The sequence below is a fragment of the Chelonus insularis genome, unplaced genomic scaffold (assembly GCF_013357705.1).
Source record: "Chelonus insularis isolate UGA/USDA-ARS -01 unplaced genomic scaffold, ASM1335770v1 contig_403_pilon, whole genome shotgun sequence".
In the NCBI taxonomy this organism is placed as follows: domain Eukaryota; kingdom Metazoa; phylum Arthropoda; class Insecta; order Hymenoptera; family Braconidae; genus Chelonus; species Chelonus insularis.
The window spans coordinates 490,074-504,388 of record NW_023276560.1 but is presented as its reverse complement, the minus strand read 5'-3'; the positions used below and the strand labels follow the sequence as shown (position 1 = coordinate 504,388).

Below are 14,315 nucleotides of genomic sequence, written 5' to 3'. Positions count from 1 at the left end.
AATAAATGAACTGTATTTAAAAAATTGCTTGTTTTTTGGTACGTGTTTTAACTGTTACGTTTTGTTCAAAAAGGTTAGTGTTGATTGTTTTCATTTTTCTTTTTGGAGTCCAGAGAATTTGAAAATGGGTAATTTCTCCGTACTTGAGATTTATCATAAATTTGGCCAGTAGATGCGATCGGTATATTTCCGAAGTGTAGTTTTTATCGAATATTTTTATTACTTATGCCTAACTCATTGAGGATTCTCAATAAAAATTTGTATTAGGGAATTTAAATACTGGGGAATGTGCTCCATACCCGAATTATTCTCGTTTACATTGGTAATAATTATTAGCAAGGTTTTTTAAACTTAAAATTGAAATTTCAATACATTTTCAGGTATATATAATTTCATTCATTAATTAAAAGTTTTATATTAATAGTACAATATTTTTAATATACGTATATATAATAATTATACCGTCTGTACAAATGTGTATCACGAGCACAATATTAAAATTATCTTCGAATCGACCAAAGAGGATCTAATTGACTTAATGGATCCACCGGTTTAGCCCTATCAGTTTTTTCTTCAGATTCCTTATTTACTTTACTTTGAGACGGCCCTGTCAATTGTTCATTACCTACAAAGAATAATTAAATAATTAATTGATTAATTCTATACTGTAGACATAAAATTTTTTCAAACTCACTTTGTCTCGTAAGTCCGTGCTGTACACCAACGCCTAAATTGTGAAGAAAATCATCAGAAGGATGACATAGTTGATTCTTTTTTAATAATTTACCTTTATTTCCTTTCATACTATCGAATCCATCAAATGTAGATCGTGTAGATGATAGAATTCCCCCTTTAAAAATAATATTAAATTTGATTTAATTATGAAATTAGAGTATTTATTTTTGTATCAACTTACGTTTCATTAGAATATCTTGTGCATGATATAGGACCATCCTATACCCAAAAAGTAGAAATTCTTTACTAATTAAACATGTACGGTACTTGGAATAAGTTGAAAAGACCAGAGGTACATCAACAACACCATGACCTGCTCGCACGTGACACACAGTTGCAGCAGCAAGAAGAAATAGTCCACTAAGTGGTCCTCCAATAAAACAATGAACTACAATTGGTTTTGGACAATGTCTCAATGCTTGTTCAGACATTATATCAGTAGCAAATGATAGTAAAGGTCCAGGACTACTTGGTAAACCAGTTGCAGGCCATGCCAAATATTGCATGTGAACTACAACTCTTTCAATTTTTCTTTCTGAATGAATTATTCCTATAACTCTTTGAACATAAGTCACATGATTTGTTGAACTCTTTAATGATAAAACAAAGCTGCCAATATTTAAATTACTATCTTTATTCATTGGCCAATAAATATCATCATTTAACTGTGAATCAGTGCATAAACAAGCAATTACTTCACTGCCTTGTTCCCAAATCATTGTCCAAAAAGCTTCAAAACTCGAAGGTTTTGGTGCTTGAGTAACAATAAATGTAGGTGTCCACTGAGTTAAATCTGTTATGTGAGACGCATTTATATAATCTAAAGTTTTATTAATTCCTGATAATCTTACTCTAGTTGAGTCGTAAGGAATCCAATCATTACTCCGATTTTCACTTGAATGTGCTATAGCTACGTTACACGTTTGCTTTTTATTCTCACGCTCTTCGAAATCTTGAACCTCTTTCCATTTTATATCAAGACTTGTTGAACCACTTAATGTCTTAACTGTTAGACTATCGATAAATTTTTCGTATTTTTCGATATCATTAATAAACTTTTGAAGAATTACTGGATCGCCAAGTGGATCTTTTTTTGGCTGAACATCATTATACCAAGTATCCCAGACAATTTGTAAATTTTCAAGCTTATCATCAATTTGAGAAATATTTGTATCATCGTTTTCTTTTTTATTAGGTTTTTCAACAACATCAAATGTTGAATCATTTTTCGATTCTTTTTTTGTTGGCTGTATTTCTGGCACCAAAGGTGCATGATTAATTGTAATATCCAAATCAGCAAGAAGATCCAAATTGGACTTTAATTCTGGAGAAATTTCAGATTTTTTTGACTCTGATGTCGTTGTAACTGTTTCATTATTTGATGATTGTACATAAGTTTGGCCATAATTATTTGACTCACTTTTTGCAGTTTCTAGATTAAATAAAAAAAAAAAATGAAATAGTAATTAGACGTCATTAAGAAAAGATATTGATACTTATATAGAATAAAGTTTTTACCTTGATTATAATTTTGAACACCATAGGGAGTTGTATAATAATTTTTTTCATCAACTGTCGGCTCAAAGGTTTTATTAGAATGTTGAGAAGATGGTGTTAAATTCGTTATAGATGCATTATTAGCACTAGTATAACAAGAATTTGATTGATCCTGTGTTTGAATATTTTGAGAAGGATTTGGCGTTGTTGGTTCTTGAGATGATTGAGAATTTTGATAACCAGAACTATATTCATAACTTCCTAGATTAGAGTTAAATGAATATCCTGGATGCCCTTTATATGAATCATTTCCTAAACCATGAGCTTGTTGTGAATCCCAAGTACCAGAATATCCTTGTGAGTAATTTGGATATTGAGCCATTCCTGTATGACTTTGGAGAGAATACTGATAATTTTGAAGATATCCCGACGACTTGGTATGACTCTGAATTATTTCAGGATCATTAGGATAATTAATAGAAATCTGAGAATTTGAGGGAACTTGGGGAATTTGATATTGATGATTATTAGTATCAACTGAGTAAGTTTGGCCATAATTATTAGCATAAGTCTGTGTGGAAGGATTTATTGATACTTGAGGATTTGGAATACTCGGTTGTACCACTGCTGGATCCATGTAACTCTGTTGAGATGAATGAATATAAGATGATGTTGGCTGAACTGAAGTATTATGACTACTTGTATAATAATATTGAGATTGATCCATGGCTCGATTTGAAATAATTTCATCCGGTTGATTGGTTGAATATTGATTAGATACAGTATATCCAGAGTTAGCCGTATGAACGGTAGCTTGTTGAGTAATATATTGTTGATTTGAAGCTTCAGAAGTAGAGTACATTTGTTGAAGAATTTGATTAGTTTGAGAAATAGGGTGAATAGATTCTTGATTCACGACTGGGTAATTTTTCAAAGTCTCTGAAGTTGGTAGAGTTGACATTGGAGTTTGATATGGAACGGATATTGATGGATTCGAAACGGATGTTTGATAAGAGGCATAGATATCATGATTTACAGTTGCAAGTGTATTGTATTGTTGACTTTGAGAAACAACATTTGTTGCTGCAGGTTCCACAGAAATATGTTGTGGTTGTATGCCCTGTTGATTTAATGCAGAAGTCTGTGATGATGATTGACCAGCGGCTAAATTAGATTGATAAGTCAAAGGATAATTTTGTTGTTGTCCTAGTACACTTTGATAGCTAGTTGGTACTTGATATCCTTGTATCGCATGATAATCTGGATATTGAGGATAATTAGATTCTTCATATCCTGTCTGAATAGGATATGGATGCTGGCTCACAATAGGTAAACTTGGTTGATCATTTCTAATATTTGAATAACCTGCATACTGATTACTATTACTGACAACTTCAGTATTCGTTAATCCTCCAGCTTGATGGTACATATTATCACTATTTGTAGTATTAGATCGAGGCAAACTATGATTAATCGTTCTTTGATTGGTGGCATCATATCCTGAGTATTGTTGAGCCATGTATGAATTATTCATACAATAATTTTTATAGTCATAATATTGATAAATTTGCTGTGGATCTTGAAGATCCATATCAATTGGATCGGTAGGATAACTTTTTAAGCCAGGATGAATATTAGATTGTACTGAAGCAACAGAAGTAGTTTGTTTATCCCCATAAGCTGTTTGATAAATTGGATTATTTTTTATTCTATTTGCTAAATGATCTCTTAGCTTCATTCCGGATCCAGATTTTTTTTCAGTTGTTGGGATTGTTGAAGAATCAACATTATTATCTTTATCATTTCTAGCAAGAATTTGCTCACGTTCTTCTTCTTGTACTCTACATGTACTCTTTACTCGTTGTAGAAGCTTCGTTACATTTACCTCGAGTTTTCTATAAAATTCTAATCCTTTAGAGGATTTTGTAACTAAATCTTCATAAGCATCATATGATGCAATTAATGATGATATCATAAGCTCTCGACGCTTCAAAACTTCTTCGACAGCCTTTCGGGTTTCAGCAGTTCGTGCATAAGCATCTGTTAAGGCTGTGAGAATATTTTCTTGCGCTGCAAGATTTTGATCAATCAAATTAACCAAAGATTGATGTTTCTCAAGTTGTTCGGCAAAAAGTGTATCTAATGGCGCTGAATCAGCCGTTGCAGTTACCAAAAGTCTTGTAAGATTGTCTTGTGATATAGAATCTCTTAACTTGGAATACAGATCACTTCTCTGGCGTTGCATTTCTTCAATCTTCCCCAAAATTCTTTTCAATTCTCTTACATTTTGTTTATCTGTTTCACCTTCTGGATTTTTCCCACTTTTTATTGATGGTATACTAGCCATAAGTTCATCTAATGGTTGAGCAAGTATTTGAAGATTATTTAAATGTAATGACATAGCTCTGTGCAATGCTTGATTACTTTCTGAAGCTTTTGCGTGAGCTTCTTCATATTTTTTAGCTTCTCTAGTTAAATCTGTTGCCACAATTGAGGGTGGTCTTTTTCCAACAGCTTCTTGATATTGTTTTTCTTTTCGTTCTTCTTCAGCTAATAGTTTATCGATATTTTTTAGCATTGTTTCAACATCTCCATATGTTGCTGACAATTTACTCATAATGTCTTCCAAGTCTTGAATAGCTGTTGGTTTAGCATTTAATGCTGCACATCTTTCAGCTAATTCTTCAGGTAGCGGAAGATTTTCTACTTCTTCTGGACGATCAGGATCCCACAGATTTAAATGTTGAAGTTTCAAAGATGCAAGATACATTTCTAAAGCTTGATCCTTCTCTTCAATTTTTGAACCAACTGAACGGAGAATTTTTGCTTTTTCTTCGGAATAAAGTGAACTTGCTTCATGTACTTTCATTGGTACTAATCTTGCAAATATATCTGGGCCTGATATTTCAGCATCATTAACATTAAATGAAATTCCTTTGACTAATGATGCACCATTTACTGTTGGTAAAGCATCTTTATCTGGTACTTCTTCATGATAAATAAATTCATTTTCATTTTTTGCAGCTTTTCTTTTACCTTCTATAACGTCATTAGTAAATACTAAAGCTTCTTCAATAGCTTCTTTTTCTCCAGCAACTCCAGTAATTCCTGTAGAACCTTTAGCACTTGTATGAAGGCTTCGAGCGCTATTTAAAGATGCTAAAGCAGCATTATAAAATGCAACACGTTCACCCATTTTCTGTTGTTCTTCAGAAGCTAATCCTTGGTATAATAATGTGACAGCCATATAATATGCTTTTTTAAATTTAACATAAGTCTTCCAGCTTTTATATATTTTTGAACCAACAGTTTCAGAAATTGTATTTTCATCACTATTACTTGGTTCTAGTGTCCATAAAGCTAATGCATAATAATCAACAATTTGTTTTGCAACTTTAGCAACTATAGTCGGTTTTCGATTGTCTAGCATGCTTTTTTCTAAAATACATTCTTGTGCTTGAGCTAAGCAAAGTTGATGCATGAATTTCATTAATTCTGGTGCCATATCAACCCCAGGAGGTTGAGGATAACTGTTCTGCAAATGTTCAAACGCCCAAGCAGCACATTGAAAATGTGAGCATGCCATTTTCATACCATCAGCTGATGTACGTTCTGTTGTAGCTCCTAACTGTGTATGAATGGCACCAATATTATACAAAATTGAAATTATTTCAAAACGTATATTTGAAAGAGTGAATATCATATTGGCATAAGCGTCTTTCCTGAAATTTTTTTTTATTAATATTTGTCAATGTCTTATATCAAAGGTACTTTCTTTATATAAACTAAATATTTACCACGAAAAGGACACTGCAGCAGGTTCATCATTGCCCATTGGAAACCTGCTTTGGACGAAATGTAACTGACAATAATACTTTTTGAGCAATGAACATCCTGTTACTGCTATAAATGGTCGGACGGCCATAACTCTTAGAGTTTCTAATTGTTCAATTTCATTGGTATATGATTCTGGATCTTCATGGTAAAACTCACGAATATACTGAAATAATAAATGATGCAATTAGCAAATAACAAAGTGTTGAAAACAGTAACTTGTGAAAGCAAAACTATATTCAACGGTATAATAGCGAAAGGCTAATCAAGATAATAAAAATTCTTTAAATAATAAAATATTTTTATAAATTGTATTTACTTGTTTCAATTTTGGGCCAAATGATGTTGGAACAGGGCTAACTTTTAATCGGAATGATATCATAGGGAGCCTTGGAACTGCTTCCATTTTTCTTTTATTGTAAATTATTGAGTTTTAAAAATTAATTGAATAAAATATGGAATGCTAACAATGGTAAGTTGAAAATAAAATCACAATAACCATTACATTGGCATCAATTTCTAAAAAAAGTTACCGTACATCGGGATAACGACAAACGTCAAAAATTCACAAATCTCATAAATAAATGGTATGAAGTTAGCATCTGAACCCGGCAAAAAATTTTTGTTCAAAGGTTGCTTCAACTGAAATAGGTTAGTTCTGTTGCTTACTTCAGGTTACTCCAAAAAATGGAATCAGCTGAGTTTATACCTGTACTCTGCAGTCGTACGCAGTGGCTTATCACGTAGCATAGTGTGTGTATATTGTGAAAATTATTTTTAAGAAACAAAATTGTTAGAAAGATTTTTTCATTGCCTTTATATTAATTTACTAGTACTTTATAATTCTATAACATAAAGAGCTGTGTTTTATAATTAATATTAATCATTTTTCCAACATTGTCATTCAATTCAATCCAAACTTCTATACAAATTTTGACTTTGATGGGGTTATAACTCAAAGTTACATTAGCGGTAAATTTAACATCTCGGTTATTTTATAATTTAAACGAACTGTTTACTTTGAATCATTAAAACTTATCAGATAATGCTCTAACAATTAATTCTTTACAGACTAAACTTTTTTTTGTAAATAAATCTTAGATCTTCCAAACATTGACAAGTTTATATATTAGTTATCTTAAAAAAAAAAATAAATAAATAAAAATAATAAGATACTGAAATGAGTTCTGAAGAAATATCAAAAGTTGAAGATTTCAGTTCAATAAGACCAACGCCGATAAAAAGAACACGCAAAATGAATTGTAGATTGAGTAATGATGGAACTCTTAATCTCGAAGAAACCTTACTATCTTTTAATGAACCAATTGGACTGGAACAAGCGTGGGCAATTTGTCATCAAAGTGCAAAATGTCTACTTCAACTTGGACCAAATAATCTTCAAGAATTAACTCAATTAAGTCAAATTCTATTACATAAAGATGGTCATGTATTGCTTGATATACCTCGAGGTAATTGATATGTTAATTAAATTATTTACTGATTAACTAGACTGAAAATTTATAATTGAATTGTTCTCACAGACACTCAAGCATCATATGCATCTGAAAAAAAGGTAAAAAAAATTAAATTTATATTACATTAAATTCAATCTCATGTCTTAAAACCGGTCTTACAACAATTTTTTATTTTTTCGGTTTCATTAGGTCGTTTTTTCCCTTGGGATGTTAATATTCAAGGCTTTGGATTTTCGATTAGATCAAAAAGAAGAACGAAGATTATCCTTGGATTTACAAAATTTAATAAATATAATGACAGGCTGTGATGAAGGTGAGTAAAATAAATAATAATACGTTAAATAAAAAATGATATCTATTATCAACCTTTTTAATTATTTTTAGTAGAATATGAACCTGAAGAAAGACTCCATGAAACTGATGATGAAGGTATTGGTCGTGATTCCGAGGCTGAATTAGATGAACCACATGATAATGGTTCATATACACCTAATCGAGACTATTGTAGTCTTAAAAATGTCATTCAGGTAATGATCATTTTAATTGTCATTCAAATAATTAAATACTAATATTCATTGATAATGAGTTTTATTTTGGGTCAGGTATGTGTACGACATGCACAAACAACAGAAGATCAAGCTGACGTTCATTATATGGCTGTAATACGAGCATTCGTTCATGAGGCCCTTGAATTGACACAATTCCTCGAAAAAATTGCTGTTGAAAGCTTCCAGGATACTTCAAATAATAAATTATACAATTCCGAATGTAAACATATTGTTGCTTCACAACAATTGGATACTCTCAGTTACGACGATTGGGTATAAATTTTATTTATTTCTTTATTATTATTATTTTTCAATTCTAAATTGTTTTTGAACAAACTTATTAAATAAATAATGAAATATTGTATATAGTCAATATTTCTGACATTAAAAATTTTTTGCCCAGACTGACATAAGGATTTGGCGAGCGATACAAGTACGTCAACTACGCATGTTAGACGGGAATACCATAGAAAAATATTTTTTTTTTAATATAATTAAAATTTTTTTCCATTTTTATTCCTTAAAATTTATTATTTTATTTTAAAATGTTTAATTAAATTTTTCTCTCCTTTAGGCTCGATTTTGGGTTCAAGTGATAGGCGAACTACGGCGTGGGATTAAATTAAAAAAAGTTGAAGAAAATTTAGGAAAACGTGGTAAAACTTCTAGCAAAGGTCGTGGATCAGAATATGAACTAACTCCTTATGAAATCCTCATGAATGACATTAAAGAGCGAAGATATAAACTTAGAAAAACACCTCCACCATCGAAACACGTGACAAAAGACGCACGTGCTACAGTCTTAGAATTTATTAGAAGTAGACCACCATTAAAAAAAGTAGGTATTAACTGGATAAAGGATCGACTTACAAGGATTTAAAGATTATAAATTGAATTTATTAAAATTCTTTCAAGGCATCGGATAGGCAGTTACCACCCAGACGAAAACAATCAACGATGCGTGAATTATTGATGGAAAGTATCAAAAAACCTCCTAGACCTCTAAGATCTTGTCGAGAACGACAGTTAAATGAAAAAAAGCCAGGTGAGTTGACTGTTAAAATTTATAGTCCTTAGATATATCAGACACTTGTTAAAAACCTCATCGATGTCTTTGTCATTAACATCGATTATTGCTAAAGTGTATTAGACTGTAACTTCCCTTTTATTACCTTCAACTTCATGACCTTTCATGAGTTTTTTTAATGACTCACAAATATGATTGTCATCTTTCTGACTGCGTCACTATTGGTTCGTGCGCACTAACTCGTGTATCCTGTTGATTTATTTTAGTATTGGGCCTAAATATTAAATTATTTAAGGCTAATATTTCATGTATACGTGTGTAGAAAAAAGGTGAAACTGGATTTTCCCGTTATTTTATATATTACCGTAGAAATCCATAAACTTAATAAATGAGATGTTAAAAATATTTCAGTAATATTTAAAAACGAAAGCTATTATAAAATATATTCTATAAAATAATATTACTTTAATATAATTATTATTTAATTTTTATTATCATAATTTGATAAATAACTGAAAAAAAGCATTAATTTCATCTATTTATATCTTATCTTCCCTTTTCAAGTTCTAAAATCAGGTTTCAGGTTGATATTAAAATTGATGAACTCAATACCTGCATTTGGAACAGGTGTTTCTTAACTTGTGAATGTATGGCTTCTTTACTTATCTTTCTCTGTCTTTCTTGATGCTGAATTCTGAGTGACCTGCCTACGAAAAGGGAGAACTACCCTCTTCTGAGTTTAAGAGCGATCAATAATCGCATGTGTACAATGGAGGGAAGAAAGGCGCGCCCGCGCGTGTAGACTTTCAGCAATCAGATGAATTTCCTCGTGCTGTAAATAGCCAGCACGAAGATTACAAAGTATTTAAAAAGTAGTTTTAGTGCGTAAATAAACGACGTTCATCGACATCTTTTGTATTCAATTTTCATTTGTTAGCTAAATTTTTAAATAATTTTGAGATGAGTGTACTTTGGATAATCCATTCAATTTATCACAAACTCTATATAAAATGGAAAAAATTTCCTATTATCTAAATTTCGAGTTATCAAATGAATGTGAAAGTTGAATGGTTATTTATTTATAAAGATTGAGTAAAAATCTATAAGATGCTGTTAGCTGTTGGTGGTGAATCACGACGAATCGTCTTAGGCGAAGTACCACCAGCAAAGGTAGAGCAGGAGCAAGAACAAGAACCAGCGCAAGATGTTGCAGCACAGTGGCGTCATCCAGAAGGTCACGGGTCGCATCCAGTTCCTAAGCCACGCCAACGTATCGGCAAACCTGCCGAGCCTAAAGCTCGGAATCGTAAGTGTAGGAGACGAGTTAGGGCCTCAGGTAATCATCATCATCGTCATCTCATGTTTCATCTTCAGTTGTGTTGCTATTGAGTTCTCAATGGAATTAGTGACTCTTCCGGGTTCTCCACAGCTTCTCTCTCAGCATGTCACATCGTTCATGATCAATCTGTAGTTTTTTAACAGTGAGCAATATGGGTTTTCTGTAGGAAAACTATTTATTTTATCTTTTATTATCATTTTTGATTATTTTTGATTACAGATTATATACAGCCTATGGTGACCACAGAATCTGGAGATTTAGGAGTTAAAAAACAACCTAGAAAACTTATTCCTGTTGATTTCGATCTGAAAGTAAGTATTCAGATAAATATTATAGAATAATATTTAACAAAATTTTTTCATCATTTATTTTTTATAGCTTGATGGTGAAGAAGATGATGACGATGATGATGATGAAGACGACGAGTATGCGGTGACTAGGTTTGAAGATGAAGATGATCCTCCATCAGAAAATCAAAATCAAAAAGCTAAATGGTACGGCAATAAATCTCATGTTGATCTAGATGATGATGATGACAAAAGTTCTGCAAATCCATGGAAAAGAACAGGACGTTTACGTTTAACTCAAAATGAATATCATCGGTTTTGTGACGCTCAATTAGAATCCTACGACTTAGCAACTCAATGTCCATCAAGACGGGCTTCAGCACGAAAACACACGGGTCGATGTAGTACAGCACCATTTGCAGCATTTGCGGGAACTTCTTCAGTGCCACATTCCAGACCACACAGTCGACAACATGCTGGGGTTTTGAATCATGACACTAAAATGAGTTTAAATCCTAGTCCTAATACTAGTCCAAGTATTAGTCCTCGTGCAAGAGAAAGAATTCTAATGAAATCTCATACTACAGTAGAGCCTGATAGAAATGATCCAAGTACTGGACAAGCTGAAACTGAACGAGTAAGTTTGAAAAATTAATTGTTTTATCTCTATGATTAATTTTTGTTGCAAAAAAACATTATTTTTTATAGAAACCATCGCTTGGAGATATGTTTCTTGATGAAAGGCTCTCTTTAACTCTTGAAGAAATAGTCCATATCCGTAGTGTGTTAACAAAAGCTGAATTGGAATCTTTACCCGTTGAAGGCAGAGTAAAAGAAGACGTTGAAAAGAGGCGTGTTTGTTTTCTGTGTTTAAAAACTCGCTTTGGAATTCTCGGTCCTTGGGGACAACGATGCCGATTATGTGAAAGAACTGTCTGCGTGAAATGTTATTCTAAGGTATAAAATTTCACTTAAAGTTTATGATAGTATATACGATATTCTACAAAACTTGACATATTGATTGAAATAACAATTTTTATTCCAGATGCGAATTCCAACAGAACACTTTGCCCATGTGCCTGTGGTTTTACTTTCACCTGGGCTATTACTTTCACCATCAAATTCAGAACCAGATTCTACACGTAGCCCATGGCCTAGACCTGGTGGTGCAATTGGTTCAGCGCCAGCTTCTCCAGCTCATCGACGTCGAGATCCTTTATTAAGTAATGCAACTCCTCTATCTACTCCGAATCCTGGTACTCCAGCTGACAATCTTACTCCTGGATCTACACCAACATCCATTGGACGAAGAGATGATCTTTTGTTAGATAAGAGGTATATTAATTTTTATTTGTTATTATAATTTTAAACAAAATTCTCTCATTGATTTGATAATTTCATTGAGTAGTAGGTATCCAAAAGTTGGTGGGAGTCCAAGCAGAATGACGAGTAGTGCTATAGGAAATCTTGGTTCAGGTATTGGAACAGAACAACGTTTAATAGCAGAACGTCTTCGAGGAGTATCTATGGTAGTCTGTCATGACTGTCGAATTATGGTAATTCAAATTATAAAAAGTTCACGCAGTACTCGCGCAACAATACGCAACAATGTAATATCACGACTCACACTTAATCTGTCACCAGCGTACGTTTAAACGAATATTAATCGATTCAAAACTCATTCTTGTAGTATAGGTAGGTGTTACGATAATATTTAAAATACATTATGGCGATATTGTAGGTATTCCATGGGGCCCAAAGTACGAAGTATTACTGTATGGGTAAAAATTTTTTTTCTCAATAATTAAGAAAGATAAATTATTGTCAAAGTAATATAAATTTATTCATACGTATAGAAATATTAAATTATTTAATGACTACCATTCTGAAAATGAATGATAGTTGATGGCCTAATTGGTACATACTTAAAATGTCACAAAAGAAACGACTACTAGAGTACAATCTAACTAAATAAGTCAATTCACACGACATACAATTATTTATCATTATTTTAATTATATTGTTATCTTTAATTGAATAAATTGTTAGTGCTTTCTTCGACGATTCGAATAATTTGTATAATCTTATAAAAATGAACTATTTACAAGAATCATAAATAAGAGTGATATATTTCTAACTGTAGAGAAAAATTATTTTATTATCATTCTCATTTATCATATTTTTATTGTAGTTATTGAGTATGTTAAACAAAAAAACAACTGAAAAAATTTAAATAATATAGGAGAAAATTTATAATAATGGGAAAAAATTACACGTTAAAAAACAATGAAATCTAACATTACAATAAGAATGAAAATGAAATGAAAGTTAACGTGATAGCCCTTAAATAGTTTCTGGTTGATCCGGTATCTATATAAATATGTAATGTTGATCATTCACAATGGGCTAAATAATAGATAATGGAATTGTCAAGTTGACGTAGTTCCACGCAATAGGATTGAGCATACCTATTCTTAATATCTTGTTGTCATAACATCAAAATTTTTTATAATATTAGTAAACAATTTAACAATCTGCAGTCAGTAGAAGAGAATTATGTTGAAAATTATCAGAGTAAATTCCAAGTAGTTAAATATGTCTATAATAATATAAGATAATTAATTATCAGTAGTTCAGTTAGATAATGCAAATATTTCTTTTGCGTGGTACTGTAAAAATTTTTGACGGATATGGGCAGGCCCCATCTAATATTATTAATTAATGTAAATCGCCGTTGACTGAATGCAAAGAAAATGATGCGTATATATCATGTAGCTAAGAGAAAAAAAAAACAAATAGAAAAACGTATGAGCATTTAACCAACATTTCGTTAATAAATAATTTAATGTTTGCTGTATATTAATTAAGTATAAACATTACCATTTCTCTTGCTGTCTGAGCCCAGTATAAATAATAATGACCACTATAATAGTTGATGATAATAAAGATAGATTTTTGATTCGAGCGATAAAAAATTCAAAGAAATATGTATACATATATGTTTATCATTAAATGATTTTTTATTATATACATTTTTGAAATAATCAAGCAGTATGGCGTTGAACTAATCAACTAGTTAATAATGTTTGTTTATATTTATTGATTTTAATGTGTCAATATTTCATTGATAATTTTTTAAGTAATTTATTATCTGTGTCATAATTGTTATTTATTAATTTATCTCTGTAATTATTCTATAAAATTGCAACTTATTTAGCGAAAAAAATCTATTATATATTTTTGATGACTTTTAGTTGATTTTCAACATATTATTGAATCTTTAATTGGTTGAGAATATTCATGATCCCCTCTGAAAATATTACTACTGCTTAAATAAAAAAATAAGTTTCTGATTAAGAAATAATTGAAATACGTATCAAAAATACTTTACGATTAAACATCAGATAATCAACTGATCGCATCTACGTTCTACTACATCTAAAATTGTATTATAAACAAGAGGGATAATGTTAATATATTATTATACATAATTTCCTTAGCATTATTTTCATATTTTATTTTTGCTATTAAAAATTCATAAAACAAATATTGATTGTTTATAGTTAATGTTAC

At 31.2% G+C, this 14,315-nt stretch overlaps 2 protein-coding genes across 6 annotated transcripts; one reads left to right on the top strand and one right to left on the bottom strand.

The window, feature by feature from the left end:
• Window positions 1-373: 373 nt before the first annotated feature.
• mop (myopic) lies at window positions 374-6,642 on the bottom strand. 2 transcript variants are annotated; one of them, XM_035086594.1, is made up of 7 exons: window positions 6,386-6,642; window positions 6,030-6,232; window positions 2,254-5,954; window positions 917-2,167; window positions 788-850; window positions 695-727; window positions 374-625 (listed from the first exon to the last, which is right to left on the bottom strand). In XM_035086594.1, exons 1-7 carry the CDS (start codon window positions 6,470-6,472, stop codon window positions 501-503), a joined length of 5,463 nt encoding a protein of 1,820 aa, XP_034942485.1. In that variant the 5' UTR covers window positions 6,473-6,642; the 3' UTR covers window positions 374-500. The 2 variants fall into 2 exon arrangements, with proteins under 2 accessions (XP_034942485.1, XP_034942484.1); XM_035086593.1 differs by having other exon boundaries at window positions 695-850.
• Window positions 6,643-6,764: 122 nt separating this feature from the next.
• spir (spire type actin nucleation factor) lies at window positions 6,765-14,234 on the top strand. Of its 4 annotated transcripts, XM_035086557.1 has the most exons (14): window positions 6,765-7,038; window positions 7,138-7,535; window positions 7,608-7,639; window positions 7,731-7,854; window positions 7,926-8,068; window positions 8,144-8,362; window positions 8,493-8,522; window positions 8,664-8,927; window positions 9,005-9,134; window positions 10,675-10,766; window positions 10,834-11,379; window positions 11,451-11,699; window positions 11,788-12,077; window positions 12,151-14,234. In XM_035086557.1, the coding sequence occupies exons 2-14, from the start codon at window positions 7,247-7,249 to the stop codon at window positions 12,395-12,397; spliced, it is 2,655 nt and encodes an 884-aa protein (XP_034942448.1). In that variant the 5' UTR covers window positions 6,765-7,038; window positions 7,138-7,246; the 3' UTR covers window positions 12,398-14,234. The 4 variants fall into 4 exon arrangements, with proteins under 4 accessions (XP_034942448.1, XP_034942449.1, XP_034942451.1 ...); XM_035086558.1 differs by having other exon boundaries at window positions 6,765-7,535; window positions 7,929-8,068; XM_035086560.1 differs by lacking the exon at window positions 8,493-8,522 and having other exon boundaries at window positions 6,765-7,535; window positions 7,929-8,068.
• The last annotated feature ends 81 nt before the right edge of the window (window positions 14,235-14,315 follow it).

Coding starts and splice junctions, on each gene's coding strand:
- mop (XM_035086593.1), bottom strand. CDS start 6,472: ATGGAAGCAGTTCCAAGGCTCCCTATGATATCATTCCGATTAAAAGTT. Junction 2,168..2,253: donor TGTTCAAAATTATAATCAAG/GTAAAAACTTTA, acceptor TATTTAATCTAG/AAACTGCAAAAAGTGAGTCA. Junction 851..916: donor ACAAGATATTCTAATGAAAC/GTAAGTTGATAC, acceptor TTATTTTTAAAG/GGGGAATTCTATCATCTACA.
- spir (XM_035086557.1), top strand. CDS start 7,247: ATGAGTTCTGAAGAAATATCAAAAGTTGAAGATTTCAGTTCAATAAGA. Junction 7,640..7,730: donor CATATGCATCTGAAAAAAAG/GTAAAAAAAATT, acceptor CGGTTTCATTAG/GTCGTTTTTTCCCTTGGGAT. Junction 8,928..9,004: donor GTAGACCACCATTAAAAAAA/GTAGGTATTAAC, acceptor AATTCTTTCAAG/GCATCGGATAGGCAGTTACC.